This window comes from Myotis brandtii, unplaced genomic scaffold (genome assembly GCF_000412655.1).
Source record: "Myotis brandtii unplaced genomic scaffold, ASM41265v1 scaffold727, whole genome shotgun sequence".
NCBI classification, from domain to species: domain Eukaryota; kingdom Metazoa; phylum Chordata; class Mammalia; order Chiroptera; family Vespertilionidae; genus Myotis; species Myotis brandtii.
The window spans coordinates 328061-353654 of NW_005370872.1; the positions used below are offsets into that span (position 1 = coordinate 328061).

General features: G+C 43.3%; 1 protein-coding gene across 3 annotated transcripts in view; it reads left to right on the top strand.

Annotated features, from left to right (window-relative positions):
- The window catches only part of SP110 (SP110 nuclear body protein), a 34326-nt gene extending 9984 nt beyond the window's left edge, over window positions 1–24342 (top strand). The window contains exons 8-20 of one of the 3 annotated variants that reach the window (XM_014530192.1): window positions 721–798; window positions 3144–3212; window positions 6303–6452; window positions 8410–8541; window positions 10684–10752; window positions 13548–13646; window positions 14551–14693; window positions 15505–15549; window positions 18912–19027; window positions 19691–19799; window positions 20084–20155; window positions 20709–20849; window positions 23137–24342. In XM_014530192.1, coding sequence (XP_014385678.1) covers window positions 721–798; window positions 3144–3212; window positions 6303–6452; window positions 8410–8541; window positions 10684–10752; window positions 13548–13646; window positions 14551–14693; window positions 15505–15549; window positions 18912–19027; window positions 19691–19799; window positions 20084–20155; window positions 20709–20849; window positions 23137–23217 — 1304 coding nt within the window. In that variant the 3' untranslated portion in view covers window positions 23218–24342. The remainder of the gene's footprint in view (window positions 1–720; window positions 799–3143; window positions 3213–6302; window positions 6453–8409; window positions 8542–10683; window positions 10753–13547; window positions 13647–14550; window positions 14694–15504; window positions 15550–18911; window positions 19028–19690; window positions 19800–20083; window positions 20156–20708; window positions 20850–23136) is intronic. The other 2 variants (XM_014530191.1, XM_014530193.1) reach the window with 2 other exon arrangements.
- The last annotated feature ends 1252 nt before the right edge of the window (window positions 24343–25594 follow it).

A 25594-nucleotide genomic window follows, 5' to 3' on the forward strand; every position in this document is an offset into this window, starting at 1 on the left:
AGCGACTGCTTGCCACCTGCCCCAGTTACCTGTTCCTAAATAGGCCAGAATTTGAGATGGATGTCATAGCCTTGTGAAAACAAAAAGGTGACAGCTTTCTTGAGATGGGCCTCTGTCTGTGATGGCTTTGAGCCCTTCTAACTTTCTTAGTGCAGCAGAAACTAAGAGCAGTTGTATTTATTTGCTGTTAATAAGCGCTAGCAAGTACCTCCTGGCTCCTGCTTTCTTCAGCTGACATATATAAGGCACTTAGCCTCCTTCACTATTTCTTAAGGTGAAATAATCAGGTAGAGCAGGTTAAAAATATCCATTCATAGAAGTCTAAGCAATAACATATATTTTTTATATGGCAGATATTCACCTTCACTGTGGCTGACAGAATTCAAGGTCACCGCTTCCACTGCTGTCAGCCTCATTTCCTGAGTGAGGGCTACTGAGAGTCCCTGTACTCATCTTCCGTTGAGTAAGGGGAATCCAACCAATGGGCCAAACTGAGCCCTCCTTTGCGAGCAATTGCTCTCTGGTTCTGTGATAGTCACGCAAGTCACAATAACCACAAGTTGGATTGACTCCGGGCAGAGCCAGGAAACCCTATAGACTAGCAGGTTCCCAGCCCTGGGCCTCACATGTCCTCCATCCCCTTGTTCTCACATTGAGCTCCTTCAGCACTTTCTCTTTAGCCCATCTGACCTCTGAAATGAATTGTGTTTCCCTTATCAGTGATAAGAAATGATCCACCTGAATCAAATGAGCCAGCAGAGCCCCAGGAGGCAGCCAGCACACCTCTCGTCAAGAAAGGTAAGGATTGCCCTCCTCTTATAGGCATCAGGAGGGGGAACGCGAAGCTGCATCCTGTTTTTCTGATTGGATCTTGTCATGAGCACTCTCTCTGTGATTGTAGTCATGACACTCAGTACTATTTGTTTCTCCAATTCCTTTTCACTGCCTCTTCCTTTGAGGCCTTCATTAAATGATAGGAAAAGTGGAAGGCATTTAGACCCATTATAATATACACCCCTTGAAATTGCCTGTTCTGCAATCACCAAGCTCTCCTATATCCACAACTTCATAGAGGTTTAGTCCGCACCTCCTTTAACTGAAAGGTGGTTTCCCAAGAGCACACTGCTTTCTCTTTTAAGACATGGCTGCATATTCTCTCTGCTATCACTCACCTCAATGTGCAAGGCAGGCTGTATGTCACACCTTGCTCCGCACTGTTTCCAGCCAGCCCGTTGCTCCCCCATCCCCTTTGCTGAGGCTTGACCATTCAGTGATTAAGTAGCCTGATTATTCACTACTTCATCAGTATCGTCCCTGGACTTCCCTTCCACTCCCCAGCAGAACTCAAAGCTGACTTAGAGTTTTTCTATTTCAAGTCTTGTCATCATCCTGGACACCTTCAATGTATCCTATATAATAGAGGTAATATGCAAATTGACCATCATGGCCTTGCACAAGATGGCCGCCCCCATGTGGTCACAAGATGGCCACCACAAGATGGCCAGCAGGGAAGGGCAGTTAGGGGCGACCAGGCTAGCAAGGGAGGGCAGTTGGGGGGATGAGGCCGGCAGGGAGGGCAGTGGGGGCAACTGGGCCAGCAGGAGAGGGCAGTTGGGGGTGATCGGGCTGGCAGGGGAGGGCAGTTGGGGGCAATCGGGCTGGCAGGGGAGCAGTCAGGCATCAATCAGGCTGGCAGGGGGGTGGTTAGTGGGTGATCTGGCTGGCAGGCAGAAGCGGTTAGGGCAATCAGGCAGGCAGGCAGGCGAGTGGTTGGGAGCCAGCAGTCCTGGATTGTGAGAGGGATGTCTGACTGCCGGTTTAGGCCCGATCCCACAGGGCCTAAACCGGCAGTCGGACATCACCTGAGGGGTCCCAGATTGGAGAGTGTGCTGGCTGGGCTGAGGGACACCTCCCCACCCCCCAGTGCACGAATTTCGTGCACTGGGCCTCTAGTATATGAATAACAGGCCCATTCAATACTCTGGTTTCTCCAATCCTTCATCTGATAATTTTCAATTATTTTTCCTCCACCAATTCTTTGCCTCCTGCACCCTAAGACTATCCACAGGCCCTTTCACCACTCAAACCTGGCTCAACTTCCCAATAATTAAATAGTTCCTTTTTTGGCACCAAATCCTTGAGTTTGCTCCTTCTACAATAATCATTCAACCTCTGATTTCCCCTTCTCAGCACAATCTTAAAAAATTAATTTTAAAATATCCTTCCCTGATTTCTTCTTACAATGTGTTCCCTCTGTAGCTGTCCTTCAACCTCATTGGGATGACCAGTCCACTGGCCTTTCCCTTGTTCAGTCCATCATCTGCCTTTCCTCACACCCCTTCATACCAGCTTGGAATCCAAGAGCCACCATTTCAGTAACCTATGGGAGACACTTAACCTGCCTTGACTCTTTGTCTTTTCCTAGAACTCTCCAGAAGGTCTTGAAGGAGCCTATTACTGCTTTCTGCACACTGCATCTAAAAACAGGCACTGCTGGGAAGAGGCACACAGCAGAGCAGACTACACCCACTGTGTCTTCACCATTTCAGCTAAATGATCCCTCCACACCTTGAGACAATCCCACTTCCTGTATGATCCTTTCAAACTCTGAGCTCTTTTTTTCAAACTTCTGCCCTTATTGATGCCTCCTTTTTTTTCTCAAGAGATTAATTTTCCTCCTAATTCATAGAAACCTATCAGGTGGGAATTTCCTCCTCTCTGGTTCCCTCCTTCTCTCCAAGGCAATCCTTCAACCTCGCCTGACAGTGGAATTCATCATCAACCTCTCACAAGGATCTGCATCCTAACCAATGCCCATGCCTATCCCAGCTCATAAAGGAAATTTCTCTTGATCCCCATCTCACTTCACTTGCCTCCATACCCTTCCCTCCAGTTCACAAAAAAGCTTCTAGAAATGCATTACCTGGACTCATTGTCTCCTTTTCTTCATGTCTCTCCTGCCTCTGCCACTTTAGAATTTCTTCTCTGCCATTACTCCATGAAGCAGCATCACCTAAGGTCACCAATGACCACCTAGCTATTGTCATTTGAAGACCAAACATAAAAGCTGAGAATTGTTGACATAGACAATGGGAGATCTATGTGTGTAGCTATAAAAGATTATATGTATTCTGTCTTTTTAGGAAAGAAAAGAAAAAGAAGTATGTGGTCAGTTCCTAAAAAGAGACAACAGAAAAAAAGACTTTCAAAAGGTAAGATGACAGTAGAAGAGGAGGCTGGAGGCTGGAGGCAGCTCATGCTTATAGGTCAAGGTGTGGGAAGGTGAATTGTATTCTAAATGTAATGTGAAGCCATTGACAGATCTAATCAGTGAATGACCCTAAGCAATTTTAAACTTGACAAGACTGATTTGGGTGCTGTGTAAAGAATGAATTGGAAATAGAAAAGAATGGAAATAGAGAAACCATTTGGAGAGCAGATGTCATGAGAGTTGATAGTAACCTGGATTCAGATCAAGCAGTGAAGACTGAGAGAGGAGGACCAATTCAAAGTCAGTTTGGAGGTTGAGTTGACAGGACTTGATAAACTGGAAACTGAGGATGAAAAAGACAGTGATCTCAAGGCTTGCTCTTCAATTTCTGGCTTGAATGTCTGGGTGAATGGTGGTGCCATTGCTGAGAAAGGATACAATATATTTGGGAGGAGATTTTATAATTCAGTTTTTTACCGGTCCATTTCAAGATCTGTGCTAACCATCTATGCAGTTGTGCCCAATATGTGCTTTGCCAAGAACTGTGACAGAATGAGATGTTACCCCACTTGCATAGTCATATTCTTTAGATATATGACTACTGCAGAAACACAAGTCACCTGGGTCAGGGAAAAGAATTTTTTATTGATAATCAGCAGCTCAACAGACAGACTAACATTGCAGTGTATATCCCCCATGTGCATACCCACAGGCAGCAAGAAAAGAGCTGATGGAATCTTTCTATGTGAGTGGCAGATTACATTCCATAGACAAGGAATGGAGAATGATGGGTTTGCTGTTTATATACAGGACTAAGACAGCATCCTGGGTCCATATCCTAATTTTTTGGAATTTAAATGTGTCTTTCCAAGAGCCATAGAAACCCTAGGTGTCCTTGTCTTTTACCTAGAGGTGTCTACAAGTTCTGGTCTCATCTCTTTTGACCTGGGTTATGATGAAGAAAGGAGAAGGTGGTACAAGGTGAGGGTAGAGAGGGGCCAGATCATGTGACCCTCACAGGCCATTGAGAGGAATTTGGAGTTTATTTAACTTGAAATTAGTTACCCAGTTGCCAAGCCAAAAAGTAAGCCATCCTTGACTACCTGATTATCTACCTTAGTATATTGACAAGTTCTATTGATTCTGTCTCCTCTTTGCTACACTAACATCTGATGGTTTCATTCCCATGCTTACAACTTATCCATGACCTCCTATTGCTTTTAGAATAATGCTCATAGTTCCTAGTGTGATTGACAATGCTCTCTCCAATCCAACCCTTCTCTTCCTCTTCAACTCCATCTTTTCCCACTCAAAACTCCAGCCAACACTCTGATTCCTCCCATTTCATTTCTCTCCTCTTTGATCCTTGGTACATGCTCCTCTCTTTGAATGCTACATTCTGACCCTACACTACTTCCTGTAAATGTTTGGCTATCTCCTGTTCATCACTGGTGTTGGCTTCAATGTCTACTTCAAGGTGTTCTCTGATGTTAAATTAGATAAGGTGGTCCCATTGCATGTTCCTATAGAAGTCAGCACTGGACCTTTGGGAAGATTCCACATACTCCACTGTAATTACTACTTAAGTAATGTGTCTCTTCTAAGCTAGATGGTAATCTCCAGGCACAAATGTGACATTAAGTATTACCTAAATGAAAAAAAAAAATGAAAGAAACCATATTTCCTATATCCCATCATTTGAAGGATGATCTGACAAAAGATGGTTTGTGATTTATTATTATGCTATGCACAGTCACAGGTACCACTATCAGTATGTGATCTTGGTATAAACTAAGAGTTATTGGAGGGAAATCTCACAGCACAGAAATAGAACCCACATAATCCTTTCTTGTTATCCCTAGTTTAGAGCAGGCATGGATGGTTTGCATGCCCTCTGGCCAGCATCCCAATACTGAGGCATCCACTCTCATAGTGCTCTAAAGGTTTGTGGGACTGAGGCAGGAACATCTGTGTGACTATGCAACAGCACACACTCTCCAGTCAGAGTGGCCTTGTTAGAAATGGGGAGCTTCTAGGGCTTCTGTTAAGCTGTTCTGTTTGGGTAACTTCCCTACTGAGACTTCCCTCTGCTAAGAAGATGCCAGGCCCTTCCAGATTTGGCTTTGTTCCTATTTTATTTACTTTGCAGTTAATCATATTTATTAAAAATACTAATAACACCTGAAAAAAGACACCAAATTTTGAGAGAGAAAATAACACAGATAGTCCTACTAAAAATATACATGCTATACTCTGGCATGCAAAAAAGGTGGTAGTCTTTCTTTTTGGTAACAGTTCTCACTTCTCTGAAACTCTCCGTTTGTGACAGGGGAAAAACATGTGGCAAAAACATGTTAAAGGAAACTGTTAGGCTCTTTGAGGTGGCCCCAGTGTCTTTTTGGATAAATACTCAGTAACTGTCATGACTGAATTCCCTGGGTACCTCTTCTCCAACTTTTAGCCACTCCTGCTTCTTCCATAAGTGGCACTTGAATGTTAAAAAAAAAAAAAAGTTCATCTGTCCATCTTCCAGGAGAGGGCATATACTGTCCCCCTGGCTTTCAAAGAGATATCCTTGCTCTACTGGGGATCAGGTTCTAAAGTCCACAGTCAATGAAAATTATGATCTCTTTCAACAAAGAGGCAGACTCGCCCTGCACAGACACCCCTCCCCCCACCCCCATCTCTCCCATGCCACACAGGGGCCCTGGGGAAACAACTTTAGAAGGCCCCTCCTCTGCTGAAACGAACCACCAGGCCATTTTTACTCAAATGTGGCCACCTCCTTGTGGCAGCTGTAACTCAGACACAGGAGCCAGGAAATAAGCCCCACTGCTCTGGGATTCTCCCACATTTCTCTGGGTGATTTCAATAGGTTCTACAAAGAGTGAGATCAGGTGGTGAATTTGGGGATGGGGGAAGGGAAGTAAGGCACACACAAGAAAAAATATATAATTACAGAGAAATAGCAGGAGAAAAGTGAGGCACACAGGTACAGAGATCTCAACATTTCGGAGCTAGAGACATAAGAAGGAAGGTCACTCAGAGGGGATCCCAATGGAAACTACTCACAAATCCCTATTTGGCGCAGGAACAGCCTCACCTGGTCAAAGAATCCAAGAGAAGCTCCAAATGGTGGATCAGGTGACTCAAAGGAAGGATGACTCAACCAGGAACTCAAAGGTGGTGAAAAGGACCCAAAAGACAAGGACTAAATGTGCCCAGACGTCTGGACCTGAGGGTAAGACTGGTGACAGAATCTGTCATTTGGAAGCTCAGTGTGGGTCTCTTGTGCAGCAGGCACAGAGTTAGGTGGACATGAGAAGTTAATATGAGAAGGAGGGAGCAATGCAGGGAAAGACGATGAGGTGTGACAGGAGCACCAGAGAGGGCACAAATACCGGTTACATCTGAGGAGTTTTTGTTAAAGAAACAGCTGTGATTACAGGGTATAGCTGACCCCAGCTGGGACTTAGGGCACAAAGACTATTAAAAGGATGTGTACTCAAGGATAGAAATTTAATAAAATTAATAGTTTTTACTGCCTCATCAAGAACATTCTTCAAACTGGCTTTTTTTTTTTTTTTCCTGGTGAGTGACAGTGAGGAGTGCAATGACCACTCCCACAGTAACCACTCCTATGGTTTGGAGACACTGCTTTGATTTGTCCTAAGGCACCGGCAGTTCTTGATCCGTGTGTAGAGAGATCTACATAGTGACAAAGACAAAAGACACCTTATTATGAAAATAATTTTCACCTCAAAAATCTCCTAAAAGGGTTTTTAGGACCCCTCAGGGGTTTATGACCTCACTTTGAGCCTCTGGTCCATGGGTTCAGATGACTGCTCTCTCATTGGATGTCCTGCTGCCCTGAGTGGGAGACACCCAGTGATGGACACAGAGGAGGGCACCGTGGAGGCTCTAGAAGACATGCAACCTCCAGCCTTCAGCTGCAGGGTGTGCAAGTTTCCTCCCTGGATCTCTGTGAGATTCCCCATGAGACCTTCTAGGGCGTGTTTACTGAGATCTGAACAGAATGCCATTTTTTTTGAGAGGTCAGTGATGACACTTCAGATATGAATGAAACAAAGAGTCCCCAGGACCCACCCAGCACGCCACCAAGAATCACACAAGGTACAGATGAGGGACTGTAAGTCTCAAAGTGTGGTCTCTGGAGCCCAGATTCAGAACTGTTTTATTCTAAGCAAGCATTTCTCAGCCCTCTTTTCATTATCACTGCCCTAGGGAGCCCACTTGCATGTGTTTTTTTACCTAATCAAGAACACACACCCCATGACATTTTAATTTCACAAAGATATTCTATATTGATTTAGGGACTGCATATATTTATTTATGCCTTATACATAAAAAAGAGTAAGATTTTCCCCCCAGGAATCAATTTTTGGGCAGCATCACCACTACTGAGAATTCATGCACTAAGCATATTCTTGGTACTTTATTGGAAGTGCCCAAGCCTTAGGTCAAGTTTTTTCTTAAGTCCCAATCTCCATGCTTCTCACATGACTTTTCTGGGAAAATTGGGAAGAAAACATCGCATCATAAATACAAACATAATAGTATAACTGGGCACAAGCAACTGATGATGTTGGCATGTGCTGGTGAACGAGTGCATGTTAATTCATTCTCACCATGGCTACTGTTATGCTCATTGTAATCACTGTCCTTGGAGGGGAAAAAGCTGAACATTCTTCTGTTTGTTGATGATTTTGGTCATTAAGGATATTAACCCTCTATATTTTACTATATTGCAATTTTTTTGAATATTGTGGGGATGTTTTCTGAAGTGTGGACATTTTTAAATTTTTTAATGGTCAAATCTGTCTTTTACCTTTATGATTTCTGGCCTTGAGTTTTGGCTAAGAAATATTTTATAGCTAAAGCTTATAATAATCTCTCTATATATATTCTTCAAGTCTTGAAAAACCAGGTTATAAATTTGAAAATAAAAGGCCTAACTTAAACGTTAATAATTTAGTATATCTTTATTACTTCATTATGCAACTTTTTAAATTTCCAAGTAAAATAGAAAAACAGTAAGATAAAGTAAGGTATAGGGATGCAGGATTTCCTGACAGCGTGGAGACAGGGAGCATCAGAAGAAAGGTCACTAACAGGGGAAAGAGGAGCTTCATTAGGGACCCCAATGGAAACTACTCACAAATCACTATTTGGCCCAGGAACCACCTCACCTGTGCCTCAAATGGTGGATCAGGCGACTCAAAAGAAGAATAACTCAACCGGAAACTCACGGGTGATGACAAGGGCCCAAAAGGCAAGGACTGAAAGTGCCCAAACATCTGGACCTGAGGGTAAGGCTGGTGACAGAATCTATCATTTGAAGGCTCAGGGTGGGAGGGTTTCTCATGCAGCAGGCACAAGGTTAGGTGGACATGAAAAGTTAATATGAGAAGAAGAAAGCAGTGTAGACAAGAAGGGCATAAAGACAGAGCAAAGATCTGTTGGTTTGAGTGGTTATTGGAAGAAGTAAGTGTATCCCCTGGGTGCAGTTGACCTCAGCTGTGCTCTCTGGACTCACATGACCACTTTCCAGTGTCTACTGTTAACATTTCTATTGGTAGAGTCACCACTGCTCCACTGAGTCTGGGGCTCCTCTCTGATTTAGGGTGAACCAGCGAGGAGAGTTTCACCAATCCCTAAAGTGGACACATTCTCAGTAGTATTTCTTACTAGTGGATTTGTAAAAGTGAAGTCAATTGGTCAATGAGTCTGCATATTTAAAATGAGCATATAGTGATGACCAAATAATTGCCACTTTAGGCTCCCATTAACAAGATATGGACACCCTCTTCCCTACACCTTCATCACTACTAGAAATAATAAGACTTTTCTGTGTTTGACAAATGAAAAGCATGGAATGATATTCCACCAATGTTTCTCTTTGAATTTCTTTGCACCGTGCATGTGGTTAAACATGCTGTGACAGGTTGTATTACTGCTCATCAATATTTCAGAAGATTATATATCCCTGCTCTGTGTACTCAGGGATGGCCATGTGACTTGACATGACAAAGAAGTGTGGGCATAAGTGAGAGGGTCACTTCCAAACCAAAGCTTTAGGAGCCTTGTGTTGTCATTCTCTGCCATGGGGCCAGCGATGTTCTAGACCAGTGGTTCTCAACCTTCTGGCCCTTTAAATACAGTTCCTCATGTTGTGACCCAACCATAAAATTATTTTCGTTGCTACTTCATAATTGTAATGTTACTACTGTTATGAATCGTAATGTAAATATCTGATATGCAGGATGGTCTTAGGCGACCCCTGTGAAAGGGTCGTTCGACCACCAAAGGGGTCGCGACCCACAGGTTGAGAACCGCTGTTCTAGACAGAGGCATCTCTGTCCCAGGCTCCATGAGTGTCAATGGCGCGGGACCTCATCTAACTTGTGACCAATAAACAGCATGAGGGAGAAGTAAACCTGTGTTTTTCTAAACCAGTGTTTACCAAACTTATTCTAAAAAGGGACTAATAATAAATAGTTTAGGCTTTGCTGGTCTTACAGTCTCTTTGCAGCTACTCAACACTGTCATTGTAGCACAAAGCCACCGGAAATAAATATATATAAACAAATGGCTGTGTTCCAATAAAACTTTATTTACAGAAACAAGCATTGAGCCAATTTGGCCCTCAGGCTGTAGTTTGATAACACCTATAAATAAACCACTGAAGTTTGGGATGATCTTAAATGACCAGAACCTATATTTTAATAAAATTTTTATTAGAATTTTTTCTTTTAAGGATCACCTGTTCATATATGCCTTTTTTGTTTAAGAATATTCTTTTTGTTGTTGTTGTTTAATCAAATTAACACTTTGTTATTGCAATTTTTCTTATTTTGTTTTTGTCTTCTAACTTAAGAAATTTTTGGTTATAGAAACCTTCTTTAAATTTGAGTTAGACAAATCAGTTTATCTTTTCCAGTATGGTTTATGCCAGAGTTTTACAAAGTTGGTGTTCTTGGCCTCTACCAATCAGAGGCCAATAGCACTTGCCTCCCAGTCACGACAAAAAAAAATTTTTTAAAAAAGTCCCAACATGCCATATAGCCCCTGGATGGCAAAATCACCCAGCATTGAGAATCACTGCTTTATGCCCTGTACTTCTGCCTTAAAAAGCCCTTCCTATATAATATGTAAAAGGCTAATCCTTTATTAACTCCTAGTATTTGTATTAAATGTATATATACACATTATTATACATATTACTATATATAATAATTTGACACGTTGACTTCTATAATATTTTAGCCTTCCTACCTATTAACATGAGCTTCCTATTTTTACTTGGTCAGTTCTATGATTTTCCTTTCATAAGAATTCATATCTGTCTTTCTCCGAACTGGAATAAAGATAAGAAATATTACTTCAATGTAGTTGACATATAAAGCATGTAAATGTATGTTTCCAATTATAATTGACTATTTTTTTTTTAGAAAAGAAAAGAAAAAAGGATGTCTGTTCAAGTTCAACAATAAGTTGTCAGAAAAATATTCCCCCAAAGGGTAAGTAAGCGAGGCAGAGACTTGCCCTCAGGTGCCCCAGGGCCCAGGCCTGCTGCTGAAAGCTCCATTCTCCCTCTCCTCCTCCGCATTCCCTCCCACTGTCCTCATCCTCCTCCTCCTCCTAGGTCTCTTCTCCACTCCAACTAGGTGCCACAGGTGACACACTCCCAGTGAATGACGTAAGGAGTGCTGCCCCGCTGCCCACCCAATCTGTCCACGTTGTGCCCTGGCAACCACTCTTCAACACAGTACCTATAGAAACCCAAAAACGATAAGGAAAAATGACCGAACACATAAGTCCAGTTTAATATAAACGTCTACTTTCTTCGTTCTAGGAATTGGTGAAAACCCTAATCGAAGCAAAGCCGAGCGAGTTCTCATTTCTGGTGGGACCAATTTTCTCTTCCTGAGTTAGTCAGGAGTGCAGGTCTGGTCTCTGTGGGTCAGGCTCTGGTTTGCTTCTGTCCCTCTGAACTCTTGTGCCTCCTGGGTGGCCTGTCCTCCCCTCCTCCTCCTCCTTTCTCTTCTCCTCCTCTTCCTATACTCACTTTTCTTCTGCTTTTATAACTTACTTCTTCAGCATTCTTTCTTGTCTCTCTCTCCTTCCTCTCTGGGACAAACAACATTGGTCTTTTTAGTCCCATTAACTTATTATTAAAGTATAGCAGGTGCTATTCAAAGTGGGGTCTACAGACTGGTGCCACCTACAAGCCTGTTTGTTGCAGGTCTGCAGAGCTTGTGAACCAACTGTGACACTGAACACACTGTTTCTGTGGCCAGACCTACCCAGTGGAGGCAGCAGTGCACTGATTTCTATCCTGGTCAAGCCCCTGTCTCATCACAGGCCACATGCTGAGTAGCACTGGTGTGATGTGTTTAAGGACAAATGCATGCACCTACCTGAACAGCTTGAGGAATTAACACAAAGCAAGAGCCCATGTGTACCCAGCACCAAGTCAAGAAACAGAATATAATCCAATCCCTACCCACACCCCTTGGGTGGCCACCAGCCTGATTTCTCAACACATAGGTTCCTTTGTCCCTGCTGTTCAGGGCCTGCTCAGTGTGCCCGCCCCCCCCCCCCACCCCCAACACACACATACACACACACTCCCTCATCCCCATCCCTCCCTTTGCTATACATCCTCAGGCCTCACCTTGACTAGAGCATTCTCCACCCTGCAGGCAGGAGTAGGGCTATTTTTTTCTCTCTGGTACTTATCACAACTGTAATTAACCGTCTGTGTAGGTTCTGTTCACTGTGCGAAAGTCAAATGAAGTCAGTAAGTGGGTCAGTCTTGCTCTTTCCCCTGGGCCTCACACATTTTATGCTTAAGTAACTGTCAAGTCATCAAAACCTTAATCATTCTTCCTCATCAAGGATGAATACCAATAATATCAGGGCCTCCATTTACCCATATGATGCCCCTGTGAACTAGAAAAGGGTGCTCCATCCTCAATCACGTTCCCCACGCCTCTCAGAACTGATTCCTGAAGCCACGGCCTCTTCTGCCCTCTGCTGGAAGCTTGCTGTAGGAAGTGTACAGATGGATTCTGCCTTGGATGCAAATCAGATCCCCGCTCCAAGGTGGAATCCTTGCTCAGTGCACAGCCCACACAACCTTATACAGAGGCCCTGACAACAATATAAGTGTGTGCATCACTTTACAATTGTCAAATCACTTTGCTCTACATTTTATCATTTAACCCTCAAGTAAGTATGATTCAACTCATTTTATAGTTCATTAGAACAGAAAAAAACTTGCGTGAGCTAAAAACCTAGGTGTTCAAATTTCAAGTTCTTCATTTTTTACCCAAAAAAAAAAAAAAATCCCTGGTCTTTTTAGAAAACACTAGTGTAGGCAAGAATCCAGGCAAACACTGACAGTTACCCACCAGCATCAGCTTCTCCTGCCTCCTTAACCTTTCCACCCTGGCTCTGCCTTCTGAGTTAACAGTGCCCCTGTATTGTTATCAATTATATATTAGAGAGTCTTGTTGAGGCCCTTTGGATGGCATGGGAAGAACATTAGACCAGATGGTATGTCTGGATCCCAAAGCCAGTTGCCCCTCGTGAAATGTGGTGACCACTAGGAATTCTCTCTGGATCTAAGTCTGCATCCCCACCTATAAAATGGGGTCATCGTTGCCTTCCCTGTTTCACAGATTGTTGTGAAAATAAACAGTACAATGTGTGTGCTGATCATAAAGCTCCCAGATCTTTCCCCAGGTAGTGTCTTTTCATATAATTTTCACCTAGTGCCCTTTCCCTATGTTCTGTAAGAATTCCTGGAGTTAGTCTTCCCATTGTTAATTGTTTTGGTTTTTCTTCCCTCCCCCCCCCCCCCCCCCCCATTCTGCTCTTCCTTCTCTCTGTGAGGCTTTTCTTTTCATTTCCTCCACAGTGCTTTCTGTTTACATGGACTCTTTTTGTTTTTTAATTGCTCACTTTCATAGCAGGCTCCTCCTGTTGGCTCACAGTTTCTAATGGTGACCTAACCCACATTGGAGCGCTCCAGGCAGGGTTCCACCCTTAAAGGCCTTGTTTGCTGAAATAAGTGAGGAAGGCTGAGCCAGACACAAGATTTGGGGGAACACTTCAGAAAGTTGTTTCCCTCACTTAGCGACAGGTTTGTCGTTTCCGAAGTACTGGGTACACAAGGTCCCCATGACTCAGTGACCTGCCTGCACCAGGTAAAGGAAGGTGTGCTGCTTATGCTCATGGAAAGGAGGATTCATGAGAGAGAGAAAGAATAAGGATTGAGTAACGAACTGTGCTCTTCGTCCACTTTCAGGAAAACCCAAAGATGATATTGTGGATTTTCAGTCTCCTACACTTCCTGTGACCTGTGGTGGAGAGACGAGGATTTTACATAAGGAGAAAATGGAAAAAGGTGAGTTCCTTGATCTTCTGCTCTTTGGAACCCCTAGACCAGGAGTGGGGGTTGTCCAGACCGCAGGCCATATAAGGCCTGAAAAATCATTTGGTCTGGCCCTACCAAAGCATTAGGGCTGAATTAATTAAGTGATTGACCAAAAATAGCAGGCTAACTTTTTAAAAAAATATATTTTATTGATTTTTCACAGAGAGGAAGGGAGAGGGATAGAGAGTTAGAAACATCGATGAGAGAGAAACATCGATCAACTGCCTCCTGCACACTCACTACTGGGGATGTGCCCACAACCCAGGTACATGCCCTTGACCGGAATCAAACCTGGGACCCTTGAGTCCGCAGGCCAATGCTCTATCCACTGAGCCAAACCAGTTAGGGCTAGCAGGCTAACTTTTAAGTTGATAATTTTGTATGGCCCTTGAATGATGTCATAAATATCCAAATGGTCCTTGGCAGAAAAAAGGTTCCTGGCCCCTGCCCTAACCAAGGAATCACAAGAAGGAAGGAACGTACCCAGGTGTGTGATTGTTCATGAAATGAGCCCTGCAAAACAGGCTGCAGAAAAAAGGGAAAAAGGTGTTTGTTAAAAAGGAATTTTCAAACTTTTCCTTGCTGTGGTACACCTGGCGGCCACTCCCCCAAAGGAGTCATCCATCCATGGACCCTAGGACACTGGTCACCATGTCCTTGCCACATGAAGGTGTCACATAAAATGCCAATTCTCTCCCAACCCCTCACCACTCAGGCAGGTTTTAGGGCTTCCTTCAGTCTGCTACTGGTTCTGCCTCCCAGGGAGTCTCCCTGAACCCAGAAAGGTAGAGAACACCACAATCTGGGGGTTGGAGTTTAGGGTGAATTCAGAGGATGGAAGTAGATGGTGGGATGGGCTGTCTTTGTTTTATAGGATCCTCAGAGAAGTGCATTCAGAATGAGGAGGGAGCTTGGTTCACACCAAGAGAATTTGAAATTAAAGGAAGAGGAACAAAATCAAAGGACTGGAAGCGGAATGTGCGTTGCAAAGGACAGACCCTACAACAGCTGATGGAGGTATTATAAGTACAAGGGGCAGATAGGTGATGGGTTTAATTCCTTGAAGGATGAGGGGAAATGTCAATAACAGAAGTGTGAAGAAATTCCCATTAGGATTCCACAACATGATTGAGAAAGAGATAAACCTTAGTAGAAAAAAAGATGTGTGTGATAAAGCTAAAAATGCAGATTGGTGCTGATAGTGAAGAACTTTAAGTGCAAGCAAAGGGTTTTGAAGTCAGGAGAGATTTAAGTAGCTTTCCCTGGTGGTATTAGGTAGGGTTGGCTAGAAGGAAACTGGATGAAAACAGACCTCAGCCATAGCTTCCCAGTGTCCTCCACCCGCTAAACACTCCTCAAGACACTGTTCCATCTGGACCCCTCATTGAAATGTTTCCAGGCCATTCTGTCCATGGTCAGTCTCTCCTCTGTACTTCCCAGCACACTATTCCATCCTGTGAGCAACACACTAGGGTCCTAGTGATCCCAACACAAAGCCTCTCAATTACACTCAGAAATTATCACGGGGATGAAACCAGAGGATTTTATCTAAAGAGGAAGAAATGCAAATGAAAAGAAGTGGGTGGGGAAGGGACTGAGAAAAAAAAGACTGACAGGTCTTAGATTTGAGTAATAGGGAAAAATGATTTTATCAAGTCCAGAAGAAGAACTGATTGGAGAAAGGAGCTCATTTTTCTTTTAGACACCTAGGATTTGAGACCCAGTAGGATGTCCAGGTACAAACATTCACTGGAAAGTGAAAACTTTGATAATTACAAAAGAAAAGTATCCAGAATAACCTAATTCATTGACCTCTTCTCTCTTTCAGAAAAGACTTTCGTTCTGTCCTTCAAGAATAAGTCTCAAGAGAGAGGTAAATAGAAAGTGAATTTCTACCACATTTTTAATCACCAAGTTGCCAACTTTTCATGTTCAAAGGCTCATCCTTGAATCCTGGAGTTTCCCAGCTCTGAGTGACCTTCACATTTAGACACTGCGTCTTCATGTTGACTGTTTTAGTGTTCTGATACCTGTACATGCCACCATTATTTTCATAGCTGATTTGAGAGAGGGGGGCAAATAACTCTTTAGAATAAAGATCAGGACAAGAGCTGATGATGTATATGTTGTAAACAAAGATCTGGATATTTGGATGATGGCAAACACAGGGTGTTAGAAATTGAGTGCTCTAGTTTGAAAAGTAAATATGGTGTTGAAATAGATAAGAACAGAAAAGGAAAGATGATCATCCTTGATTGAACACTAAGTCATCCTAACTCAACATACTTTTTATCAAGTGCATCAGAATGGAAGAATGTGTTTGAACTAAGCTTTGTGTCTGCAGAGCCTCTCTCCAGGTGAAAATGGCAGTCTATTGGCTATACCAGTTGCTTTTCCTTAGCCTTCTTTACTTGCTTAGATGCCTTCCTCCAGACACAAGTCCCATTCATGGGCTTCTTATTAGATCTGAGCCTCCAGCAGAGGCAATGGTGTCACTCCCATCTTGCCCTGTAGGCTAGCTTGACCCCTGGCTGGCTCCATTCAAAGTGTGTGAAACAATGGTCCCCCCAATGCCATTTCTTGTATAAGCTGTCTTTTCCATACTGATTTGAAACACCTTGATATGTACAGCATGCTCATTGTAATAGCAAAAAAAAATTAGGGAAGACTACAAATGTCCATCAGTATTATAAAATAACCTAAGACATCTACAGAATGGTATTTTTTAAATGCATAGGTGAAGATTCATCCTTCAGTCAATGGAAAACCATACACAGGTTTTGAGGTCAGGAAAGCTTTTGGAAACTCAAACTTGTAATGCTATGTTTTGTTTATGTAAACATGTAAGTCTATTCCTTTAAAAAATCTAAAAGAACTAGCTATTATGGGACAGGATTATAGGGGAAATTTGCTTTCCATATTACACATTTATGTACATGTGGAAATTTTTGTAACCAGAAAAACAACAACAATAAAGATATTTAAAATCCAGATCATTAATTCATGGCCCCAACATTATAGTTTCTTCTTACTCGTACGTAGTGCCACATGTCAGCGCATGATAGCCAGGAGTTCACTTGATCCGACCTTCCATCCCACCTAGAAGGAGCCACATTGGGATAATGAGAATGAAGTCTAGTTCTGACTTCAAATAGACTAACACAGGCCTTTCCCCGGCCCCATCACTCTAGACATCACTGTTGCTCTGCAGTAGACCGAGTCTCACTGGTGTGGAACTCTGTACGTGTGTACCATCAAGACACCTGATGCCGATATTGCAAACGTGTTTTGTGGCTTCCCACAATGGGTGGTTGATGCAGAGTCCTGGCTCAGAGCTTGTGAGAGCCTCCATCTCCAAGGGCCTAGTGTACAGGCAATGGTTGCTACTATAAGGGAATGTAGTGTGGGGCTGAGGAGGACAGTTAGCAATAGGGTGAGAATTCTCTTGCTGGGGCAGGGCCTATATGGTTTGGACTTTCTACTAGGGCTGAGAGAAGGAACCCATAGCTTTAAAAATATATATTATCTTTATAAACCAATAGCTTTCTTATCAACTTGTGCAGATGTGGCAAGAGGGTAAGAGGGAGGGTGGGGCTTGAAACTGTCAGTGGTCATCACAAAACCAGAGTCAGACTCTTTTTAGAGATCAGGGGGTTGAGGAATTGTATGTCCTTTCTCTGTTATTTTTATATCATATCATGTGTGCTTGAAACAATTTCACTCCAGAGTATATGGGGGTGGGGGGGGTACTGGTGGCTCAGGACTCTGGATCCAATTAGAGTCTTAACTAGGAAGAGTGGGTAGGTCTAGGCTACCTTGAAATCTGCAGCCTGGTCCAGAGCAGGCCAGGCATCCAGTCAGAGGGCAAGAATGGCCATGGAGTATCAACCCCAAGGACAAAGAAAAGCAGACTGGAGAATTCAAGATGGGAAGGCCAGAAAGACTTCCACCGGACTTCAGGGTGGAGGGATCCAGAGTATATGGGGGTGGGGGGGTACTGGTGGCTCAGGACTCTGGATCCAATTAGAGTCTTAACTAGGAAGAGTGGGTAGGTCTAGGCTACCTTGAAATCTGCAGCCTGGTCCAGAGCAGGCCAGGCATCCAGTCAGAGGGCAAGAATGGCCATGGAGTATCAACCCCAAGGACAAAGAAAAGCAGACTGGAGAATTCAAGATGGGAAGGCCAGAAAGACTTCCACCGGACTTCAGGGTGGAGGGATCCCTCATAATGAAGTCCTGGGGCCCAGTCAATGGAGGAAGCTGCTGAGAAGCCTCCTCTCAGTTATAAGAGAGATGAACACCATCCCCAAATCAAAGGGAATTTTCACTCTGGCTGAGTGGCCAGTGTTGAGAATAGAAAAACATTTCCCTCGCTAAGCCTTTACCCAGGTCCTCATGCTTGTGTTGTGGATAGTTGAGGGTAGTGGCCTGTTCCAGTACCTTGGATCCTTTCCTCCAGCTCCTGGTGAGCTGTTTCCCACCTTTTTACCCACCACAATCTGTCTGGGGGGGGGTGGGGGACAATGCCACAGATGGGCACAAAAGGATGAATGCCACTTCCTGGCTCCTACCTTCAGCACAGAGAAAGTGGTCTCTTGTCCATGTGGAGCCCATGCTGTCTGTCTGGTCGGGGGGTGGGGGTGGGGGGCGCCAGTAGCAGAACCAGTGCTTTACTCAGCAGTGAAGATGGGGTTCCTCACCTAAATCACTTGCAGAATTTATTGGATCCCATTTTAAAGCCATGAGAAAGATCCACATGAGTTCTCAAGCCCACACAATGACCCATTGCACAGCAGCTCTTTGTGTCCTTCTGTCTGTCAGCCATAGCCTTAGGGACAGTTCTGAGTGGTCCACAGGCTTGCCTGGGATGGCACCCAGCAGGTGGGAACAGCTCTGACCCCAGGTAGGCCTGAGTGCCAGTCTGACTCAGGTACTAAGTTGCTTCCCAGACTTGTAAAAGGAGGGAGTTGCCTACAGCCGTGTCTTCTCAAATTTCACATACCAACCACCTGGCATCCTTTAGAATGCAGGTTTGATTCAGTAGGTCTGTGTTTCTAACCAGCCCCCTGACGACGCTAAGGCCACTGGTCCTCAAACCATACTGTGTAGAAAAGGCTTCCATGACCTTCCAGTCCCTTCTGGGACAGGCAAGGACAGTGTGTCCCAGGGCCCCACAGTGTTAGTGCTCAGCGGATCTTGCTGATGCCAGGCGTGCCCGCATTATCTCCTCTTCCAGTGGGAAAACTCGAATGAATGTGAGGTGTGCTGCAGAGAGGGACAGCTGCTCTGCTGTGACGCCTGTCCACGAGCCTTTCATGAGGACTGTCACATCCCACCCATGGAAGCTAAAAGGTTAGTGAGACGCAGCAGCCCCATGCACACCCTCTTCCGGGTTCTGCCTCTTGTCCCTCAGTTCCAGAGGGAAGAGCAGGCCCCATGAGCATGGTGGGCACAGGTGTGCTCAGAGCAACCTGATGGGGCACATCTTCTGTCCCCTCTGGTGTCAGTGACAGCCCGTGTCTGTGAGGCTAGGCTGCCACTGCCCCAGGGAGATGTCCTCTCCTAGGTTTGCAGCACAGACTCCTGTCCAAGGGGAATGGAGATGGGAAATGCCAGTGGTCTGTGTTCTGTGCTTATTCAGAAAAGGCAGGAAACATGGCCTGGTTGCCTCATTTTGCTGCATTCTCAATGGGCTAATGGGGCCCAAGGCCCCCAGGGGTTAAGGCCCAGCCTCTGACACTCAGGGCTCCTTGTGCTCCAGCAGCTCAGACAGGGAGAGGAGAGCCCACCACTCACCCTGACACCACCTTCCATCTACTGACCCCCAGTTGCTACCCTCCATGGGAGGAGGGTCATCAGGTCACACCCCACCTAGGGGTCTTGGAGACTGGGAAGTGTCCCCTTAAAGCTTTGGCTGTGCCCACCAGCCACTCCTGCAAGGAGGAACAGTGGCAGCCGTAGGAATAGTGGCTGTTGCTGAGGTCTTGCCTTGCTCACCTATGCCGAACCTCCCAGGAGCCCATGGAGTTGCACCTTCTGCAGGATGAAGGAGTCTTCAGGAAGTCAGCAGTGTCTCAGGGAATCTGAGGTCCTGACAAGGCAGATGGGGCCTGAGGAGCAGCTGGTGAGTCAGATTCAAACCCCAAGATCTCTCCTTTCTGCTCACATGTGAGAAGTCAACAGTCACAGGCTCAGGGGACAGGCACCTAAGGGTGTCTGGCTTCAGAGGACCATAATTCAGTGCCCAAAAATGGAGTCTGAACAGAATTGAACCCACTTCAGGACACTTTGACAAATACGGTTGGAGGGCCTGTGTGTCTGCCTGCACATGCATGCTTGTCTGGACACAGGCTCTCTCCGCTGTCTACCTGCTGCATTTCCCTTTAAAACCCTCTTGATGTTTTACAGAAATGTGAGTTCCTCCTCTTGAAGACCTACTGTCACCCACAAAGTGCCTTTTTTGCAAAGATCCCAAGTAATGTAAGTGTCACATTGGATGATTCTCATCCTCCAGTCATCTCTCTGGTGAAAAACTCAATCTGGAAACCCGGAATAGGGGTCCTGCAGAGGCTACTGTCTGCAGGGAGCAGAACCTTTAGCTGCAGGTGCTGGAGTGGGACCAACTCCACCCCACTGTGCTAGCTTCATCTCCCTTGGGTCCTAGTTTTACTGTCTCTACAGGGCAATGTCTTTCTTAAGGATAGCTTACAGATTAAGAGCTCAAACTGAGGAGCCAAATTATGGGTTCAAGTCCCAGCTCTACCACTTTTTTGCTGTGACATCTTAGATAAGTTACTTAACCTCTCCCTCCCTCAGTTTCCTCATCTGTAAAATGGTAGGTATTATAGTACCTATCTCATAGGGTTGTTGTGGCATGTTATTACCATGGCAGTTCTCAGAACAAAGCCTGGCATCTAGGTGTCAGATGGTATTATCATTACCCTGGAAATAAAGACTTGCCTTATATTTAAGTTGGATCCATCCCGTCATGATGGCTGTGCTGACATCATCCCTTTGATGACTTTGTCCCTAGATCCGAGATTATGCCGAGCCCTTTAAGGAAGCCATGTGGTTGGACTTGGTGAAGGAAAGGCTGACTGAGAAAGTGTATACAGTGGAATGGTTTGTACGGGACATACGCCTGATCTTTCACAACCATAAAACTTTTTACAAGGTGAAGTAGAAAGGACATGTCCTGCTTCCTTCTCACAGCCTTTCTACTATTGTTGGTGTTTCCAGGGTTCAGAAAGCCCCAGTTTGGGACGCCATTTATTGTTGGTGCTCTTGTCCCACTTTGGGCGTCCATTTATGCTGGGGTTCATGTCCCAGCATCAAGAAGGGTTCAGGAATCTGGAAAAGGGGCTGCGCGTAGATGACACAGAAATCCAGAGACTAATAAAGAGTCTGGAGACGAGATATAATTTTGAAAGGCATTGGGGGTCAGAGGACCTTCAGCTAAAGGAACTGAAGAGTCCCTCCTTGTCTAGGACCCTTGCTTTTATTAACACAATTTGTCCTAAGGCAAGGTGGAGATAATACACTTCAAAGGATAAGGTTTCAAAGGGTACAGAGGCATTGTCAGTTTGGGGAATAGCCTACGGCTGTTCAGGTGTTTGGCCAGTAGGAGGCAATAACATGTAGATTAAGATGCCCTTTAGCTGTCTGGCAGCCACAATCAGTTTCCTATTCAGGTTTGGGGAAATGCCTTTAGCCATTCCCAACAGGTGACTACATGTGTGACTCAACCCTGTTGAGTCCCCAAGTCTCATCAACATTTTGATGAAACTCTTGAAATTATGACATGCTGGAATTGGTCTACAGCATTCTACTTTCCCCTAATTTCTGGAATGACAAAATTTTGCAAGAATTGTCCTCAGAAGACAAGGATTACAGGGCTGAATGTCAAAAAAGAGCCACATGCAGGACAGGGAAGGACCCTTGTAAATGGTGCCTGAAAAAAATCCACCTCAGTTCCCAGATTGGCAGGCTGCTCCCACTGAGACAGTCCATTTCCCCCAGCCTCCTTGTTCAAACTGAGAAGAAGGGAAATTTATGTTTCCATTATTCTTCATGCCCCAGGAATATAGAAATAGATGAGTTAATTAAACAAGATGAAATAAATTAAACTTCCAGGATGCGCATGCTTGGACTTACGACACCCAAATTTCCCAGTGAACTTAAACATCATCCAAAATTGTCCTCAGCTCTTATTGTCTTCCACCTTCCTTTGTAGGGAGAGACAATCAGTTGGAGTATTTTTCAATTTAAATCTTTATTGTTGAAAGTATTATATATGTCCCCCCTTTTTTTCCCAATTGACCCCTTCTACCCCTCCCCCCACCCCGCCATCTTGGTGGAGTCCCAATTTAAATCTTTATTGTTGAAAGTATTATATATGTCCCCCCTTTTTTTCCCAATTGACCCCTTCTACCCCTCCCCCCACCCCAAGACATCATTAACTTTGGTTTCTTGAGTATCTCCTGGTTTTTACTCTAACTTGTACAGACATTTTTGGGGAGGTAGCTAAGGAAGATTCTCACCTTTACCCAGCCTCCCTCCCTCCTGCATGCCACAATTCAGCATGTTCATAAGCCACAAATTGTGTCTATACATGCAGCTGGAGGTAGCAGAGTGGACCTGGGAATGCCTTCATGCCTGACAGTCTTAGCCTTGGAGAACAGGAGGTTCATCTTTCCTTCAAAGAGTGGGCTTTCAAGAAATGCCTTTACTTTACCTACCAGTATGTAACACCAATCTTTGGCTTCGCAGTGATCAGAATCAGCTCTTCAGTGCAGACCACCTGTCAGGTCCAAGTTACCAACCAGGCAGAGTCTCATCCATTTCAGTGTAGCAGCAGCATCTCCCCACCCATTCTACCTGAGTGCTGGAGTGATTGAATGGTCCTAATCCGATGTCCTTAGGTTGTAGGCAGCGGGAACAGCATCAGGTGTCTGACTGGTGGGGTCAGACCAAACCTGGGTTCAGCATCCTGGGTTCTTGGGTTCTGGCTAGGAAAGAATTCAGAGCCAAAGCCCAAACTGTAAGAGAAACTTTATTTGGTAAATCATAGAGGTAGAAGAAGTAATCCTGAAAGAAATGGGCTTAGGAAACATGTTCTAGAGATAAAGGAGGGGCCCTTGGAGCTAAGGAGTGAGGAAGCAATTGGTAAGGTGCCTGGGGTAGGGGAGAGGAGGGGGACAGAAAGGAAAGGCACGGGTTGCGCAAGCTCCTGGAAGGGAAAGCGCATTGGGTCCTCCTTCCTAAGGATTTTAAGGGAGAAGATTTTAGGGGAGGCCCAGGGAAAGATCTCTTCTAGAAGTAATCCATTGCATTTGTTTTTTAGAGATGGCCTTATTTAAGTCTTATTTTATTCTTTCCATTTTGAATACTTTCATATTATTTTTGCCTATATTTCTTTATTTCTCTCTTCATATCTGTGCATTTGCTGTTTTCTCTTTCAGGCTTCTGCTTTGGGTCAGATAGGACTGGATTTAGAGGCAAAATTTGAAAAGGATCTCAAAGAAGTGCTTATTTTTTCATGAAGCCAGTGAGAACAGTCTCCAGGCTCCTCCTTGACCCCATTCTGGAAGGACTGAGGCACCTCCACTTCAGGATTCAGATGATGTGACCTTGGTCATCCTTAAATTGCCAGTGAGTCTGGGAGGTGATTAGTTGTCCCCTTGACTCAAATCCAGGCCCTTCATAGCATCATCACACCTTCTACTTCCTTTTAGTATTTTTTTTTTTTTGCAACTAAAAAATTATACCTCACACTTAAAAAATTGAATACTTTTTTAATACCATTAAATAGCCATCATAGTTCACATTCTCCCCATTTCTTATAAATCTTTTTACAATTGATTTGTTTCAATCAAGATTCAAACAAGTTCCACACACTGCACTTGGCTACTCTGTCTCTTAAGTCCCTTTCTATTCTGTAAGTTTGCCAACTTTATTCCTTGCCATCTATTCATTGAAGAGCCTGGGGCTCTTAACCTATAAATTTTTTCATATTCTGGGCTTTTGTACACTCATACCACTATGAAAAATTTATTAAGTTGAATTCTAAGTTTGTATGGAATCTATTTTTGTTTGTTACATATTTAATATACCATTGCAGATAGTATTTTTTTAGGATTTCACATTTGTATTTATAAATGAGATTGGCCTATAAATTTTTGTATTTTGCCATAGTTAGGCATAGGGTTATCCTTACTTGGTAAAATAACTCATAAGACTTTCTACCATTTTATATGTTCTGGAATAACATATAGTGTTTTAAAGTCATAAAATTATATAGTCTAGAGTCCTTTAGAGGAACTATGACTATTTTCTCTGTTTTTTTTCATGGTGATTAGACTATTCAGATATTCTATTGCTTTTTTAAATCAATTCAACTTTTATATTTTTCTAAGAAGTAATCCATTGCATTTGGTGTTTTTTTTATAGTCGGCCTTATTTAAGTCTCAACTTATTCTTTCCATTTTGAATACTTTCTCTCTCTTTTTTTGGCCTATATTTCTTTATTTTTATCTTCTATTCTGGAAGCATTGTTACAGTTTTAAGTTCTTCTAATACTTACCTGAAAGTTTTCCAAGTGCATTGTAATGTTTGTTTTAAATGCCAGAGCCAAAAATAAAATACCTTTAATGTGCCACATGTTTAAACTAAAGTGTGTGTCCCTCTTGTACCTGTCAGCTCCCTAATTCCTGTCTATTTGCTATTCATTATATTACTAACATTTGTATTTTTTACTCTAATTAATTATTTTAATTGTATTTAATTATATTATATGTCATTATTTTGTTATTTTTATTACATCAATTATTTATTTGGTAACATCAAATTTTGTGTTATATCATAATCCATAGTCATGAAAATAATAGTGATGTATTTCTGCTTTTACAGTTCAAGTTTCCCCACTGGTCTTTTCTTGCATGACTTTTCCATACTTCATTTTTGTTCCATCTTTCAGTCAACTGAATTATATTTTTAAGTAATTTTTAAAGAAGAATACATGGGTGATATGCTTTCTTTGCATACGCAGAACGCCCTCTATTGTTTTCATCATTAACCATGTATTGTACTACAACATACACTGAGTGGCCAGATTATTATGACCAGCCAGATTATTATGACCACCCCATCAGTACTTCATTGACACTTCCAAAAATACTGAATATTGAAAACTTCCTAAGCAAATACTCTCACGGTTTTATTATTATTATTTGCATAACTAATTCACTTCATTGTACTGATGGGTGGTCATAATAATCTGGCCACTCAGTGTATATCTTATCACAATTTCTGACCTTCAGAATTGACTTAGACTTTGTTCCACTGCCTTGGGGCATTTTGTTCTACAACCCTCAAGTCTGAGTTCAGCCAGAATTCTATCTCTTTGTTAGTGTGTGGACATGTATAGGATTTTCCCCTTTACCTCTGTGGCTATGTCTTTAGTTATTTTTGACAGGATAGGATTCAATGTAATATTGTTATCATTGATCTTGCCTGGCACACTGAGCCCTTTCAATATACATAACTGGTTCTTTTTTCAGTTCCATTAAATCTTTCTGATCCATTTATTCTGGGCTCACTTTCAAGAACATCTTTTATCCATATGCTGACTACCTATTCTCTGTCCTCCCTATTTATCATTAAAAAAAGAAGAAGAAAGTTCCAGAAAGCACTCCTCCTCTTAGGTCATTAGTATGAGACTTAAATATATTAACTTAAAATGATTGTAATTCTATGTCAATATTTTAAACTGGATGATTTTTTCAGCATTTTAATAATGCAAATTGCTATCTATTAACCAAGCCTCAAAGGATATAAACTTTTCATCACAATACTTTCCTTTCCTCAACACAAAAATAGAAAAAGCTCATTGCAACTTACAAAGTTGTCCTGATCTGTGTT